The sequence below is a fragment of the Peromyscus eremicus genome, chromosome 2 (genome assembly GCF_949786415.1).
Source record: "Peromyscus eremicus chromosome 2, PerEre_H2_v1, whole genome shotgun sequence".
NCBI classification, from domain to species: Eukaryota; Metazoa; Chordata; class Mammalia; order Rodentia; family Cricetidae; genus Peromyscus; species Peromyscus eremicus.
Window position 1 is genome coordinate 145,450,340 of NC_081417.1, and position 16,908 is coordinate 145,467,247.

General features: G+C 56.0%; 1 protein-coding gene across 1 annotated transcript; it reads right to left on the reverse strand.

Moving 5' to 3' along the window:
- Positions 1-548: 548 nt before the first annotated feature.
- Positions 549-13,938, reverse strand: Selenon (selenoprotein N). The gene is made up of 11 exons (XM_059255167.1): positions 13,616-13,938; positions 10,350-10,483; positions 7,814-8,023; positions 7,502-7,626; positions 6,906-7,043; positions 5,342-5,423; positions 5,005-5,193; positions 4,603-4,708; positions 3,478-3,590; positions 3,290-3,391; positions 549-2,118 (listed from the first exon to the last, which is right to left on the reverse strand). The coding sequence occupies exons 1-11, from the start codon at positions 13,662-13,664 to the stop codon at positions 1,948-1,950; spliced, it is 1,419 nt and encodes a 472-aa protein (XP_059111150.1). The 5' UTR covers positions 13,665-13,938; the 3' UTR covers positions 549-1,947.
- Positions 13,939-16,908: the final 2,970 nt, after the last annotated feature.

Here is a 16,908-nt window from a genome sequence, read left to right on the forward strand (position 1 = left end):
GCACACATGCACCATGCCTACAAGACGGCAGAGGCATTGTGAAGCGCTCAGGTGCCCTCCATCTCTGTGGGGCTCATGGAAGAACTGCCTCTCAGGACAGAGAACCTGGCAACTATTGGCACCTGCTCTGTTTGGTCAGATCATGAGTCATGATCTTGTTTTGTTTTTTTTGAGACAAGGTTTCTCTGTGTGGCTTTGGAGCCTGTCCTGGAACTTGCTCTGTAGACCAGGCTGGCCTTGAACTCACAGAGAGCCGCCTGCCTCTGTCTCCTTAGGACTAAAAGCATGCACCACCACAACCTGCAGGAGTCGTCATGATTTTAAAGGATTTCCTTCCCACCACGGAGAAATGAGCAGGGGTGCTGTATCAACCAAGGCACCCCCAAAACCAAGACACAACCCATGGAGTCATGTGGTTTGATTCACTCTGCTTTCCTAGGACTCGAGTGTCTTGGTCTGAAAATAGGGGCGATTTTCCACTTCACTGGTCTGCAGTGAGAAGTACATGAGAAAACGTGTGCAATCCTTGCAGGGCGTCTCACACTGTGAGGTGGTCTCAGGGGGTGACTCATGAGCAGCAGGCAGGGGAGCCGGGCTCAGGGAACGGCTGGCTACCAGCCTTCCTCCTCTGCTAGGGTGAAGACTGAGCCCCTGGTGGGGCGGGGGAAAGACCTGGGCACACAGGGAACCGGGTGATGTCAAGAAGGCCTTAATGCGATTGCGATCAGGCAGTTCTTGGGAGTGTGAAGCTCAGGACGGAGCCGGGGAAACACTGATCCTTAGAAGACTGCTTGTAAAAAGGTGGAAGAGAAGGGAGATGGGCATATCCCCCCACGTGCAACTGCGAGAACATCAGGCTGGATCCATTTGGGATTTCAGACCCAGCCATCATGCGGCTGCTGCTGGGGGAGGCCATTGCCAACCTTCTTTCTCCTCAGCATTCAGACTCTTAAAAAAAATATCTATAAACTGTGAGAAAGTTCATATAAAAACACTTTTCTGTGTGCATAAAAAAGACTGGTCATGGTCAGTGGTTCAGGATGTGGACCAAGTCCCTAAGAGTAGCCAAGGGGACCCAGTGACCACAGAGTGGCAAATGCGTTTGTCTGCAAGACCCTGGGGGCCTAGATAGTGCTGCCTGTGGGGAGCCTGTTCTTTGGCCGGGCTACACTTCTATGGAGCAGGCTCAGGGTGGGAGGTGTCGTGGGGACACTGGCTCCACAAGTCCTGTCACGAACCTGTGCTAGGGGCAGACAGTAGGGCTACCCCCGCCCCCAGAACCCCATTGCTGAAGTACAACCTACTTCACAGTGAACTTCTCCAACTCCCCAAACAGGACTGGGCTTGGGTCATCAGGTTAAATGCTCTGAAGGGTGGCAGTATGGTCTCCACTTCTGCAGAAGGGGTCTGTGCACAGGTTCCCACAGCTGTCTCCAGCTGACAATGCCCCCCAAGCTGGGGGCACTGGGCACAGAAAGTTGCCTGGGGGATGGCCAGGATAGAAAGCTCCAAACAGGCACAGGGCTGGCAGCCTGGCCCTAGGGCCAAGTTCTTAGGTTCCTTTGGCTTGAGAGGGGAGCCAAGAAGGAAGGGGCAGTCTGTCTTTCCAGCTTAGTCCTTCTTCACACGGAGGCCCTGAACCATATCACTGTGTAGAAGGTCAGGGAGATCACCCCGACCTTGTTTGGGGGGACTTGAAGTTTTCGGAGCCAGATGAGTAGGAAAGAGCTGATGGTGGTATGCTACTATTATCATAGGCCTCTTCATCTATCCGCCATCATTCAGGCTCACTGAAGGGAGCCACCTCAGTTGACCTTCAACCTCTCTGGGCAGCCTGGGGATGAGGTGGGGACCATTTCCAGGGTGAAATGGATGGAGGGCACTGTGGCTCCAGGGTGTGTGGAATCTGTCTGCCAGGTTCTCACCAGGTCCATTTTCTCAAGGACTCTAGGGCTGGAGGAGGGGCAGGCCACGCCGGAGTCCCTCCCTCAGGAACTGCATGTAGGTGGCTGTGGATGGGTCCTCAAAGGTCGATGAGAAGCTGAAGACGTTGTTCTCCACGTCTTCAGGCTTCATGGAGGTGATGTCCAGGAAGTAGTTGGCGTTGATGTGGTGGACCTGGGAGAGGGACTGGGTGAGGAGAACGGGGGAGGCCAGAGACCACATCTGCCCAGGCCACCTCATCACCAGCTGTCACACTGAGGGTGATCACACTGCTAGAACTGCCCAGGCGAGGCTGTGTCCTTCTTCCTCAGCTCCCATGTAGCCCTCTACTGAGGGAGTGCCTCCCCGCTTCACCCACTAAGCAGAAAATCCACCTTTCAATACCACCTTTTCCTCTACTCCTGTGCCTCCCAAACGGCCTCTCTCTCTCCTGTTCTCATGACCCCTGAACACCTATCCAAATGTCCAGTGCTCAGTGTGTGTCCTTAGAGTCTCTCTACTTGGGCCCGAATGCCATCGCGTCCTTGCCTCTCTGCAGAGCTTGGTGGGGTGGGTCTGCAGTGAGCGGACACATATGTGAGGCACGGATGAGGGGACTATGGAGATGTGAGGTGCCCGCCAGTCAAGAGTCCCCCAAATCCTGTCTCCTTGTCTTCAGGCCCTCAGGGCAGGCTCCATGGGGTAGGAGCCAGAACACACACGAGCCACCTGACTGTTCCTGCAGGCCTTTCCTCCCCAACACTTCCAGGGCCTTTTCTCACCTGAGCCTGGGCCAGCAGAAGCCTCCTGCACCCTGTCCCTTCCCCTCCATCCAGCCCCGGCTCCTGCTCCTGGCCACCGCCCCCTAAAGGCTAGCCAGCCCACCACCCTCCTGTCGCTCTGTCTTCCCACTCCGGTAGCACTGAGACTGAAGACTGGGCAGCTGCTCAGAGTTGGAGCCTTGCTCTACTAGTCTGAAAATGGGCACATTTTCCAAAGCTGCTGTGACCTGATGCCAGGCCCTCTGACAGCCTGCAGGGAGAGGGGGATCTGAAACGCTGGCTCAGGCCAGGTCCTCCTCTATTCCTCTCTATTCTTCCTCCCTGGCTACAGTGGTCCAGGGAACCTTCCCTTGGGCCATGTTTTGTCCACTGAACTGACAAGGTTCCCTTGGGGACATGTTGACGCTGTTGCTGTACTAAGTACCTTGCTATAACCCCCCTCCCCGACAAAAGTGCCTCTGAAGTCTCCTGCTCAGGATCCCTATGCCAGCGATAGAGATGACAGCCTCAGACCAGCTGAGATGAGCTAAGGAGGAGACCACCTCTCTTGTCCCTGCCCGCTGCTCCCTCTTCCCTGGACCCACCACGGTGCCATTGGGCAGGCAGATCATCATCTCCACAGGGAAGCTGTACTTCTCCAGATGCAAGCCCGCCAGCTGCCTGTGGAGTGGGTTCTCCTGCTGGACCTGTGGGGACAATGACATTTCCTGGTACCTGGGCCTAGTGCTGTCTTGGGGACTCCACAGGCTACTCTCCCGGACCCCTTGCTCACCTGCAGGTCTTCCAGTTCCTTTACCAGGGACCAGGTACTGATGAAGCTCTCATTGAGGAGGGTGAGGATGGGCGGGCTTTCCAGGACAGTCTCCCGGAGAGTCCGCCCTGAACCTGTTCAGGACAAGGCCAAGGGTGAGTAACCCCATTTCACAGCAACGATCTCAGTTTGGGTAAATCTGTGGGCTGCAGACTGTCTCTGCACCCAGGAGAAATAACAGGTTGAAAGAGTACATACTATCCAGGAGTGGTGGCACACGCCTGTATCCTAGCACTCAGGAGGCTGAGGCAGGAGGATTACTGTGAATTGAAGGCCAGCCTGGATTATGTGGTGAGTGAGTTATAGGCTAGCTCGGGCCACTGAGTGAGACCTTATCTCAAGAAATGACAAATAAAAAAGCCCAGAACAGCCCCCAAGGAGCGGATGCTCCATGAAGGGGCGGTGGGACCAACACGATCATCCTGGCATCCTGGGCCGAGGCTGGGGTGGCCAGGAGCGTGTTGGCAGTGACAGTACCACAGTCCCAATTAGCTGTCCCTAGGGCCTTTACACGGGCACTTTCTACCCCAAACCCTCCTCATCCCATCATGCAACAAACCTCTACTGATCCCTCAGAGTCTCTGGGTTCCGCCAAGCCCCGGCAGTCACCCCAATAACTGGCCTCAGGTTTGATTTTATTAATAAGAACTTTTTAAGATTCCTGCTACAACCTTTGAACTCTATTGGACACCCAGAGAACTTTCCAGAAGGTCTTTGGTGAACATTCTGGATAAGAAACCCAAGCCCAGCTTCTGGCACTGTTTACTTGACAGAGTACAAGATACATTGACACCCAGGGTCAGGAGTCAGGAGTCGGGACACTCTGCCCATCTCACTGCCGAGGAAACGGGCTTGGAGGGGAAGTTGCTTGGCCGAATATGAACACATCTGCTTGGCCTTTTCTTCTACACTTAGCGTCATCTTCTAGGCTCAGCGCAAGCACAGCAAACCTCCCCTGGGACCCAGTCCTAGGTGTCCCAGGTCCTTACGGCTCCAAGTCCTGTTTGTCCCAGAGCCTCATGTGCCCCATCCACAGGGTATGAAGCTCCCCACTTTCCCTTAGAGTTGACCAGGGGGTTTCCTCACCTCAGCAGGACTGGTCGTCCAGGGCCCCCCACAGCAAGATGGAATGCACAAGTTTGTTCTCGGCCTTGGCCCTGTCAAAGGCTTCCGTGAAGGGCAGGTAGTTGACCTGTGGTCAGACCAAGACAGAAGCTCCTGAGTAGTGAGGTCCTGTTTGGGGCTATGCATGTAAAGTATGTATTTATCCATTTGCGTGCGTGCGTGCGTGTGTGTGTGTGTGTGTGTGCACGTGTGTGTGTGTGTGTGTGTGTGTGAAGAGGCATGGCGTGACCCTTCTCCAAGTTTAGAGTACCAGGGAGGAGTCCAGTGCCGAAGCTGGCCCTGAGCCCCAGTGTTCCGGTACAGCGCCCATAACTAGACCACAGCCTCATGGAGCCTCATCCTGGCCTTCGTGCCCCATCTCACCTTCTTGAAGGGGTACATGGCCACCTCCAGGCGCCGGGCAGCTTCCTCCCAGCTCAGCTCCTGGTGCCACTTGATCTCCTCAAACACAAACTGGAGGGCTTCTCCCGAAGGCAGGTGACTGTCAACCATGTCGCCATCCTCATCCAGGATCACAGAGGGCACTGAGGGACCCCTGGCCTCCAGCTCCATCTGGGCCGGAAGTCAGTGGTGAGGGGTGTCTCAGAGAGAGGCCCTGAGAAACCTTCAGGGATGGTCTCCTCTGCAGAAGTGGGGAGACGGGGCTCAGGGCAAGGCCTTGCAGCTGCATGTATTTGGGTAGGGGCACCTGAGTGTTCACCTGGGGTATGTAGCCAATGTCCACCTCCATGTTGCTGGTCTCACTGGCCCCATACAGCCACTCCATGTCCACATTCAGGGATCTGGGGATGCCAGGGTGAAACAACATCACCATCAAAGCCCGTTAGTCACCCGTCAGGTGCCATCTGGTTTAATGCAAGCAGTTGTCCTGTTAACAGCTGGAGACACTGAGACTCCATAGGGTGTCACTGGGATTTTGACAGCAGAGCCTGGGCCAGGCCTGGACAGTTCACAAGGGCTCTCATAACATGACCCACATACAGCAGAGAGGTGGCCAGTGCCTCACCGTAGGGCACAGGAAGAGGCAGCAGTAAGAACCATGTTGGTGCTAAGGTCCCTGGAAGAACCTCCTGGGCTGGCTCTTGCCTGCAGAGGACAGCAGAAGTCTGGCTTGGTCAGTGCAATCTGAAGGTCTGCCACACGGGGGAGCCCCAGGACCGCCAAGCAACAGTGTGCGCGTGACTGAATACCCTCAGGCCTATTCCTGTGGCCTGGTTCTTAGACACAGGCCCAGAAGCAATAGATCTTGTCTGGTCATCTACCTCCTGTGTTATTCAGTCCAGGACATGGAAACAGGTACACTGAGGCCAGCCTCTGCCCCACTGAACAAAACTCACGAGATCAGGTGTACTACTGTGTCTCTGTCCTGTCATTCTCTCTCTCAGTGGGAGCAGGCTCTCCCAACCACTGCTACCCTTGCTGCGTGGGTGAAACAGGCCAGGAGTCAGTCTTCTACCTGGAAGGTGAGGAAACTGGGGCCCAGAGAGGGCCAGGGCCTTGCCCACAGCCACACAGCCCATTACTACCAAGAGCAAGTTTTGAATGGGGGCCTCAGGACTCCCAGCTCAGGTGCCAGCCTTGCACAGATTCTCGTGGGTCTGCTGAAAGTCCATTTGCTATCTGGGAAGACTCGATTGAAGCCATCCCCACCCTCCATACACCCCCTCAGTTCCCCGATCTGCTGATGGGGCTGATCCAAACAGGCAAATAGCTGGCATACGGCTGTCCTAGAAGTCCCACCAAGACTCTGTGGTGACCACCTTCCCTCCAGCCTTTCCATGGGCCACTTCCTGCACTCCCCAAGGGCTTGGGCTAGATGTCACCTCTCTGGGAAGTCTCCTGGACTCCCATGGGCCCTGCCCAGCTTCTAACCTTCCCTTGGGCGTCACAAGTAGGCCAGGTCGGGCTATCTTAGGACAGGAGACACTAGCTTCTGGGAGGGCCTGCTAGCAGCTACAGGACAGCAGTGAAGACCCTAGGGGGCCTGTGGCTCTAGGGCCTCCATCTGCAAACTCGGCTTCCCCAGAGATGGAGGGGATGCCTGGGGATGTTTGTGAGAAGACAGTGGGACCCCTTAGCTACCGCACGCTGCCTCCTCTTGGTCAGCAACAAGTTCCTCCCAAGTGGTGGTGCTGAGGACCAAGGGGAAAAGGCAGAGACTCAAGGGTCTCTGGGCTCCTTGATGTCTGAGCTCAGGGAACTGGATAACTAAGTAGCAGAATGCAGTAGCAGGGGCCTGAGGCTGTGCCAGGGCCAGCTCCTACCTGTGATTGGGCACGAACAGCCGGAAGTCACGGATGTGTGTAGCATCTTTGGATAGGATGATATGGCCGGTGAACTGGCCGGGTGAGAACCAAAAGGGGAAATCAGGAGGCTCACTGAGCTGGAACTCGGCGTGGATCCTGTGGGGAACGGGGTTTGCTGAGCCTGGACCCCTTCCCAGTGTTTCCCAGAGCCTAGGGAGCCTTGGCCCAATGCCTGTGGGATCAGGGACAGGGAGAAAGCAGGGGATGCCACTATTCCTGAAGGCCCAGTCTCTGTGCTGCCTTCCCTGGAAGCCTGGCCCTGACCCCCACCCCCAACATCCTTCTCCAGGGTAGGGGCGTATGTGTATGTGTGTGTGTGTGCTCGTGTGCCCCGTATTCTGGACCTGTGTGTGAATGATACTACCCTGGCCACCCGCCAGTTGCAGTTCCAGACACCTCTCACCAAACTGTGTGTCCTCTAGGGAACCCATTACTCCCCTGACCCACTGAGGAAACTGGGGCCCAGAAAGCCTGTGCCTATACGGAAGGAGGCCGTAAAGTTGGGGGTCAACGGCGAGGCCTCCTCCTACCCTTCCAAGCATCGAGACACTCACCGGAACATCACAGTGTAGTAGGAGTCGCTGATGGCCGTTAGGCAGGCCACAGTGCCCTGAGGGGCGAAGCGGGTCTTCACGAAGGGCCGGGGATGAAACATGCTCAAGAGCCGGTGGATGATGACCTAGAGACAGCAGTGAGACAGACCCTGGCTGGCTTGTCCGACCCTGGGGCCTGGATCTGTAAGGGGAGGCCTGGGGGAGGGGGATCGAAGGGGAGGGATGCCTGGTGCTGGGGTCCAGGTTCGCCTAGGAAGGGCCACTCGTGAGCTAGGGCCAGGTGGGGACTGCGTCTCCCTGTGCTGTCCTTACCTCCTTGTCCTTGGGCGGCGGTGGGTAGAAGCGGTTGTTGGACAAATAGCCTGTGAAGACACTCAGCTCTCCAGGGATAATCCACCAGGGCTGGCCCAGCTCCTGACCTGGAGGGGGCAGGAAGGGCCGGAAGTGGCGGGCAGCAAACACGGCGGTGGGTGAGGCTGCAGTGGTCCAGTTGCGGAGGCCTGACAGAGCGAGGCGGGAGACCTGGGCACAGGGAAACCAGCACTCTAGGTCTATGTCCCCCGAGCTCAGCCAGACCATAGGCTGGGACAGCAGAGGGGGGATGGGGAGGGTCGTGCCTCAGAGATGGCCACAATCTTAGCACTGTCCTGCCCGAGAGAAGCTCATGTCACACACACCCTGCCCCGGCTTCAGTGGCTTTCCCGGTCCAGGCCAGGCCAGGGCCGCTTACTCAGGGCACGCAGCTGAGTAGCTGGAGGTGCCACCTGGCCTAGAACAGGGTGGTTGAGCTCTGGCTTCACCAAGATCCCACCCCCATCATCTACACAAGCCTTCAACCAGTCCCGGGTGCCAGGCCCTGCCCCAGGCTGCCTGGCTCCCTCAGGCGGTCTTGCCTCCCCCCAACCACAGCTGACCAGAGTTTGGGTTTGCTGTTGAGTCTGATGACCGAGGGAAGTGAAAAATTCAGAAAACTCCAGAGTTAAGAGCAGAGTCCCAGGGAAGAGGAAGGAAGGTCACCCCCAGAGAAGGCCCTGCCTCAAGTCACCTGCCCCATCGTGTTCGGCCCCTGGGCAAGGCCTTCCCCTGAGGAGTGTGTGTGGCAGAAGAGGTCAGTTAGCAGCTACAGGGCTATCCACATGTGCCACGGAGCTCAGAAGCAGGACCCTGGAGGCATGTGGCCCCTTGTTACAGGCCCGCCATCTGTAGCTCCTCTGATATTACCGGTTCAGACAGGGGTTGTACCCCTTGAAGCATCATTACCAGGACAGAAGGGCTACCACACCCCTGGGATCCGGACCACTGGGAAACTGCCAATCCTCGCTGGGCAACAGGCCTCCTTCTCTCCCTCTGCCTCCACAGTGGCAAGAGCCAGGCTCAGAGGGAGGCAGCAGGAGGAGGAGAGTGGTCCAGGAGCTCCCATCCAGATCAATCTAACAGGCAGGTTCTCAAAGGAGGGCCAAGCTGAACTGCCTGCCTATTGGTCCTGCTCACAGGCTGGCCAACCCCGCAGGGCATTGCCAGAGGAAGGGTTCTGTCCTAGGGCGGGGTTGGGGCACTGCCCTACCTCCCTGAGTACAGAGGTCCCCCTGGTTCCTATCCCGCCACTCCCTGAGAGCTATCTGCTGGGCAGGGCCATCACAGCTAACCCCTCCTCCACTCATGTATGTTTCCACTTACAGAACTGTCCCCTGACATGCCCCGGCCTCCTCAATGTGTTGTGTCTTAGTGGTGATATTCTCTTTCTTCTTATAGCCCCTGCTTGGGCAAACAGTCCACCTAGCACCGGTCCCCAGCCAGGAGTTTGAGTCACCCGCTCCGCTCCCCATGTCCCATCAGCAGCCACACCCTGCTCTTTCCCCTCTGTATCCTCCGGGCTGTTCCCTCCATCCATCCCCCTGCCTCTACCCACTCCAGGAACTGGTCTGCTTGCACCCCACCCCCAGCCTGGAGAGCACAAAACTGATCCCACAACCAACCCACTGAGGAATTTGGCTTCTGTAAAGCAAAGGCTAAAAGTCAAACAGAGACCCTCAGCAATCTAGTCTCTTCTCTCGCTGCCCCGTTAGCCGCCATGCCACTCACGGGCCCTGGGCCAGCCACACTGGCCCTCTGGCCTGCCTGGCACCGTCTGCCACAGGCTCTTGCTCATGCAGAAGCGGGGCTTTGCTGAGCAGGTACGGGCTGGGCATACAACGATGGCTGCTCATGGCAGAGAGAACAGAAGGCAAGGAGGTGGGGGGCAACCCCAGCGATTAGGAAGGAACCCCAGAGGATTTAGGAGAGCGGACAGCCAGCAGGATCGGGGGGGGGGGGGCACGACCCTGCAATGGGCTCACTGTGTCCTCAGGGCCTTGAGCTGGGAAGAAACTGGTAACACAAGCACCTGTCTGCTTCCCCCCTCCTCTCCTTCAGGGGCTCGTCCTCCCCATAGTCCCGGCCAGATGCTGCACTGTGCATCCAGGTCACTGGCACTTGACGGAGCACCTGCCACATGCCAGGAGTTGGCTAGGTGCCCAGGAAACAGACAGACGGGAAGTGCCCATCATCAGGGCTCCATGACTCTTGCTCTTTGTGCCAGTCCACCAGTTTGTCCCTGGGGACTCCTCTGTCAGATGTCACCTCTGCCAGGAAGCTTTCCCAGACTTCCCTGTGTAAGGAAGGGCTCCGGCAGCTCCCCCATTCTCCCACCAGACTGAACTGGAAAGCAAGCTCAGCTTCTTGGATGCAGTGGGCACACTGCGGGACACTGGCATGGGGGAGGAAGGGGAAGCGGGCACAGGCCTGTCCTCAGGAGCAAGTGTACACAGGCAGTTTTGACAACAGGGGTCCCTCCCGTGCCCCGACTCACCCCTAGGAAGCCATCTTTGCTTTTGGTCATGGTCTCTGTGAGCAGAGGCTGGAATCGAGCTTCTATGGTGAGAGTCTCCTCGCTGGGGTCATGGTGCAGCTCCTCCTCCTCGTAGCTGGCCACAGGAACTGACCCTGTGGGACAGAGGTGGCTGAAGAGGCCCTGCTCAGGCGCCAGGATGCCTGTGATGAGGGAGCTAGGCTTGGGACAGGGCTAATAACTAACAGTCACCAAAGTGACAAATGCCATGCACGGGATGCTCCTTTCAGCGGAGCCCAGGAGCAGATGATGTTATTAGCAATTCCATTTTGCAAATAAGTGGAGACAAGTCACGTCCCCATTGTCACAGGCTAGGCAAGGAGGGAGTCAGAACGCAAAGCTGGGCCTGTGGCACTCTGAATTCATGATTAGTTATGACCTTCTTCTGGATCTTAGGGGACTGTGAGGGACTCATTCAAGGGAATCGTGCAAAAAGTAAAGCAAGACGCATCAGGCTACAGGCTACGATTTCACTGGGTGAGCATCGGTGGGCGGAGACTTGACCTGCTTCTCTCTGCTCTTCTGGATGGTTTAGCCTCCCTGCATGAGGAGTTTAGGGCTGGCTAACTTCTCTCAGCTCTCTCATAGGGAGATGCAAAATTCCTCCTATTTCCCATGTGGATGGAGCCACAATCCAGGGTTAAGGAGAGGAAAACCGACTTCCAAAGCAATGACAGAATGGTCGTCTGTGACAGAATGAGACATGCTAGCTCTATCCTACAGGCTCCCAAGGACAGACGAAGAGACAATGCCCGTCACTTAGCGGCACTGGTGACTAGCCAAGCCGAATGGGGCATATCATAGGCACCTATCAACCATAGTCATCAGAAGTACCCAGGCTCCCTCCTCAAACCACAGCTGCTCAGAGCATACCTCTGCCTACCGAGTGGAACCTCTAGGGGTTAGTCTCAGCAAACTGCCCTTTTATTTACCAGTCCACAGCAGCCCTGTTCAAAAGATCACTTTTGGACTGGAGAGATGGCTCAGCAAGACTGGGTGAGTCAGTACTGGCCACGTAAGCCTGACCTGAGCTCTATCTCCAGAACATGAGCTGTACAACAGAAATTAGAGAGGCTTGGCCTCAGCCAGGCAGTGGGGGCGCATGCCTTTAATCCCAGCACAGGGAAGCAGAGCCAGGCGGATCTCTGTGAGTTCGAGGCCAGCCTGGGCTACAGAGTGAGTTCTAGGACAGCCAGGGCTACATAGAGAAACTGTCTCTAAAATCCAAAAATAAATAAGTAAATAAAAAAGAAAAGAGAGGTTCTGCCTCAAGGAAGAGAGCCAACTTCCAAAACTTGTCTTCTGGCCTCCAGGTGTGTGCTGTGGCACACGCATGTGTGCATGTGTGCATATGCACTAATAATAAACAATTTTTATATGATCGTTGTTATTTCTCTATCTGTAAGTCCATGCAGTAAAAGCTTTGTTGTTACTTATCTATTTGAGACAGGTCTTAGGCTGGCCTGGAACTTGCTATGTAGATCAGGCTGGCTTACATTTGTGGTACTATTCCCTCTCTGCCTCCTGAATGCAGGGATTATAGGTGTGTATCACCACCTCCGGCCAGTAGAATTTTAAAACAGCAACATCAGAGAAAGGAAAGGGGGTTATGAAGTTTGCCTCGCATACTGAATGATTTTAGTGGTTTAATTATTAAGAACTGGGCCTTGGTGGCCCAAGCCTTTGTTGTTGCTGTTGTAGAGACCCTGTCTCAAAACAAAACAACAAAAATAACTGGACATGGTGGCACAGACCTATGATCCCAGCTACTTGGAAAGCTGAGGCAGAGGAATCCAAAGTTCAAGACTAGCCTGGACTCTATGGTGAGCTGAAGGCCAGCTTAGTGAGACTCTATTTCCAAATAGATGGGGCTGGAGAGATGGCTTGGTGGTTAGGAACATTGGCTGCTCTCCCAGAAGACCTGGTTCAATGTCCAGCACCCACATGGTGGCTCACAACTGTAACTCCAGCTCCTGGGGATCCGATGCCCTCTTCTGGCCTCTGAGGGTACTTCACTCATAGGGTGCACATACATGCAGACAGACATACATGCAAACACATAAAAAAAAATTTGCATTTTCACCTGACCATCCTCCTCTAGCAGTGACCACAGGACCCTGGGCCAGCAAGTGATCATCCTTCACACCCATCCCTGAAAGCTGGTAAGCCCATGATGCTCTATTATACCTGCCCCTGAAAGTAACTGCTTTCCTCTTCCCTGCCTCTCACCCAAGGACAGGCTTCCACAACCAGCTGGCGCCCAGCTGGGTGCCTAAGATCCTAAGTTTGAGGACAAAAGAGGAAACTGGGGAGGAGGCAGGAAGTCTGCCCCGACTATACAGCTTAGCCGAGTGGTAAAACATTTGAGTAGCAGAAGCAAAGCTCTGTGTTCAATCTCCACTAGCTCCAAAGGTTGGGGGTGGGGGCGTGGCAGTGGCAGCTAGGGGGATGGCTCACTTGATAAAGCATGAGTTCAGATCTCCAGAACCCATGTAAAAAGTCAGGCAGAGTCGTGCGTGCGTGCCTCTAATCCCAGCACTATGAGAGGGGAGGTGGCGACAAGAGAATCCTGGCTGCTTGCTGGTCACCAGCCTGGCATAAGTGGAGGAGTTCCAGGCTAACGAGACTCCGCCTCCAAGGGTGGAAGGCGCCGCCCACCGACACTTGCCAACCCACACAGGCTGTCCTCTGACCATCACACGGGCACCCACACTCACAAGTGCACCGACACACACGGCCTGGGTGGGGACAAGCACTTTATAACTTATTTGGGACTCAGATCACCCTGCTCTTTCATTTTAAGAAAATTAACAGTTGCACCTGGGCAGCACCGGCTGGTAGGAGCAAAGAATCGCACAGCACCCAGGAGCTGTGCCATAGCGCAGTGGAAACAGCTGTGGTTCCCGCTTCCTGACTCTCTGCAGACGGCCACTGCACACAGCCTCTCTGAATCCTCAGCCCCGCCAGCCAGAGCAGAGCCCTGCCATCCGATGGCCAGGTCTAACCTGGTTCTCTGCCTTCTAGCCTGGCAAGCGGGTGTCTCCATCTCCTGAAGTATCTCCATGATGTGGCAGGGAGGGTGGTGAAGGAATGTTAGTGTTACCATTCACAATCACGACTGAAATGCGCTTGGGTGCACCCACCAGCCAGAAAGTGGTGGAGGTGGGGTGGGGTAGGGGAACCCGACGTGACATGTGCGCCCCGTGAGCGCCCAGCTTCTCTGGTACCTGTCAGTTTCTCTGCAATGGGTTTGAACTCTTCTGGGCTGATGTACATATCCTGGTCAGTGTCCAGCGAGGAAAAGAGAAAGAGGCCATCTGTCCCCAGAACCTTCAATGCCGATTCCTGTTTGGGAGGAAGGGGCTGAGCTGACAGGCCCTGTTAGGCCCCAATGTCCCCTCTCCCAGTCCCGGAGCGGGCAGCTGCTTCCGGATACAGTAGCTCCTGCCATCCTCTTCCAGAGTCCCCTCCATACTTGCCAGCCCGTTTGTTCAAATATCAGCTCAACAGAGTTCCTTGTCCCCTTACCAGTCGCGGCTGGTCCCTGCCTCACATCCACGCCTTCATCCATTGTCTACTCTGGGTGCCCTCCCTCTCCTTCCAGAGGCCCGATCCTACTTTACCCTGTCCTGGCCATGGTCCCCTCCGGCCTCCCCAGTCCCCCTTCCCGGATCCGGGGCAGAGCTTTCCTCTGCGCCTCCGTCTGCAGCCACTGTTCCCGGCTGCCCCGTGCACCGTCCCCCTCCGGTCCCCGCCGACCTGCCGCGCGGCCGCCTGGGCGTCGGCGAGGAGCGCGCAGGCCCGGGCAGCGGCGGCGGCGGCCACGGCGGCCACCAGGGCTCCGAGCAGCAGCGCCAGGGCGCGGGCGCGGCTGCGGGGAGGCGCGGGCTGCGCGGCGGGGTCCGGGCTGTGCGGGCGGCGCGCGGCGGGGCGGGCCCGGCCCATGGTGGCGGCTCCCGGGTTCCCGGCGGCCGCGAGGACGAGGAAGGCGCGGCGCGGGGCGGGCGGCGCGGGGCGGAGCCGGGAGGGAGGGCGTCAGCAGGGCCGACTCTGCGGGCCGGGCTCGCCCCGGGGAAGAGGGACGCCCCGAGGGCGCGGCGCCTTTTCGGCCGGCCCACCGGCCCTCTGTCCTTATCTCACCTCTCCTTTAAAAAAAAATAATAATAATTAATTAATTAAAAAATAAATTGTTTTAGACACCCTTTTACTCAGGCTAGCCTGGAACTTGCTGTGTTGTCCAAGCTGGCCTTAAATTTGCAGTGATCCCCCTGTCTTTGTCTTCTGAGCCTTCTGAGTATGATCACCCTCACCCCTGCACACACACCCGGTCTGTCTTTCCCTTCCTTCCTCCCTTCCATCCAGAGTTCAGTTATTTTTGCAAAACATGTGTGCCATTTTTGAAAGCTGTTGAAATCATGATCTAAAATACCCGTTGGGGCTCGAGAGGACTCAAGAGGACTGGAGAGATTGGGTTGTTGCGCAAGCTTATGGGCTTGAGTTTGGATCCCAGTAAAAGAGTCAGATGTGCTTGCACGCCTCTATCTGTAACATAGGAAGGCTGAGACAGGAAGGTCCCTGGGACTTGCTGGTCAGTCGGCCTAGCCAAACAGGGGGCTCCAGATTCAGCGAGAGACTCTGTCTCAAAAAATATGGTGGAGTGAGAGAGGAAGACACCTGATCTTGACCTCTGGCCTGCACGCACACACATGCAAACACACACACACACACACACACACACACACACACACACAGAGAGAGAGAGAGAGAGAGAGAGAGAGAGAGAGAGAGAGAGAGAGAGAGAGAGAGACAGGTATTCACAAATCTACTTTATCGTACCAGAACAGAACATGGATGAACAGGTTTTAAAAATGAGGCTGGTGCTCAATGGTCTCCAATGACGGCCAGACTGGGCCTGTTCTCCGCAGGGTCTTCAGGCATGTAGAGCATAAGCAACCAATGATGAAGCCCTCACCTCCCCTTCATGGTCCAGCTAAAGGGCCCTTCTTCAGGTTGTTCTTGGTCACACACAGGTGGGAGCCCTGAGACCTTCACAGCCCAGGGCCAAGGTTTCCTCCTGTGTGTGGAGAGTCCCAGAGGCCCTTCTAGGGGCCGTGGAGAGAGGGAGTCAGCGCTCCTGGGACTGCGACCCTGGCAGGTGGTTTAGTGCCAGTAGTCACCAGCTGGATTTGGCTGACTCGGGGAAGAATGTTTGTCTGGAGAACACTGGGCATGCTCCGGCAAGGGCGTTAGAAAAGGAAGCTATGCAGTTGGAGGAAATGTCTCCCTATCGGTCCATCCCCAGGAGTCCTACTTCCTGTCAGGCTTCTTTTAATTATAGCCGGCTCCCAGGCCCCAAGGTGACGGCTCTTTCCCTGAGAGCATCGGGTGTGAATTTCTAGACAGAACTCAGTCTACGGAGAAGAGGTGTAGCCTTTGGAGACCACCACCAGCTCCCATGCACCAGCGACACCCTCCATCCCAACCCCCAGCCCCACCCTGTGTGCATGCACTAACGGAGTCCAGCCATTGTTTGCTAGATAGGGATTGGCTGGTTCATAATATTGTCTTATCTTGTTCCCAGGCTACCTAACCAGGTAAAGTTTACCTGTTTTTTTTTTTTTTTTTTAATTGGATGTGATTGGGGGCTGAGGAGATGACTCAGGGGGTCCTCAGTGGGCACAGCCATGAGTTCAAATCTCCAGCACTTACGTAAAAAGTCAGTATAGGGCCCACCTGTAATCCCAATGCTGGGCACCCACAGGCGCTGGGGTGGTGGTGGGGTGTCCCCAGAGCTCACAACCCAGCACCCCTAGACAACTGGTGAGTTCCCAGGTTCAGTGAATGAAAGGCCCTGTCTCAAAACATAAGATGGTGAGCAAAGCTTGTTTTGCTGATATCCTGTAGCACTTTGGTCACGAGTTGCCACAGTGCCAGGAAGTCAGGGTCTTGTCTTCCCAGCACCCACTCATGGCCTTCCAGAGGTGGGCACTCCACAGTGTCCACTGGCTAGGTGGCTTCCAGGAACCGTCCAGGGCTGTGGGCCTGGCCCAGCCTTGCCCTGTGCTCTGACTACACATCCTCAGAGGACGAGGAGGGCCTGACATCTGGTGTTGATGTCCCAAGCTCCTCACTGTGCCACTTCCAACTCATTATAGCTAATGTTTGGGGACACCCTACATAAAACAGATGCCATTAGAAAACCAAATTCTGTTCTGTGCGGAAGCGCAGCTAACAGAGTGCAGAGCGGGTTAGGAGGGGAGATTGATGAGCCAGGTCCCCAGAACACAAAGGAGGGGGTGGCTTTGCCAGGCTCCTTTATTTATCACACTGGGTTTTTGTCAAAGGCATAGATTCCTTGCTAGTCTCTGCTGCCCAGGCAGGGGTGGGGCTTGGGAATGAGGGGTACAGGTTTCTTAAAGCTTGGGAGGGATGTGAAGGTGGGGTGGGGTGGGACCTGGCCAGGCTGCTGCACTTTAAGCAGAGGTTGGGGGGTTTCTGTGTCCTGGCCTGCCTTTCTGTG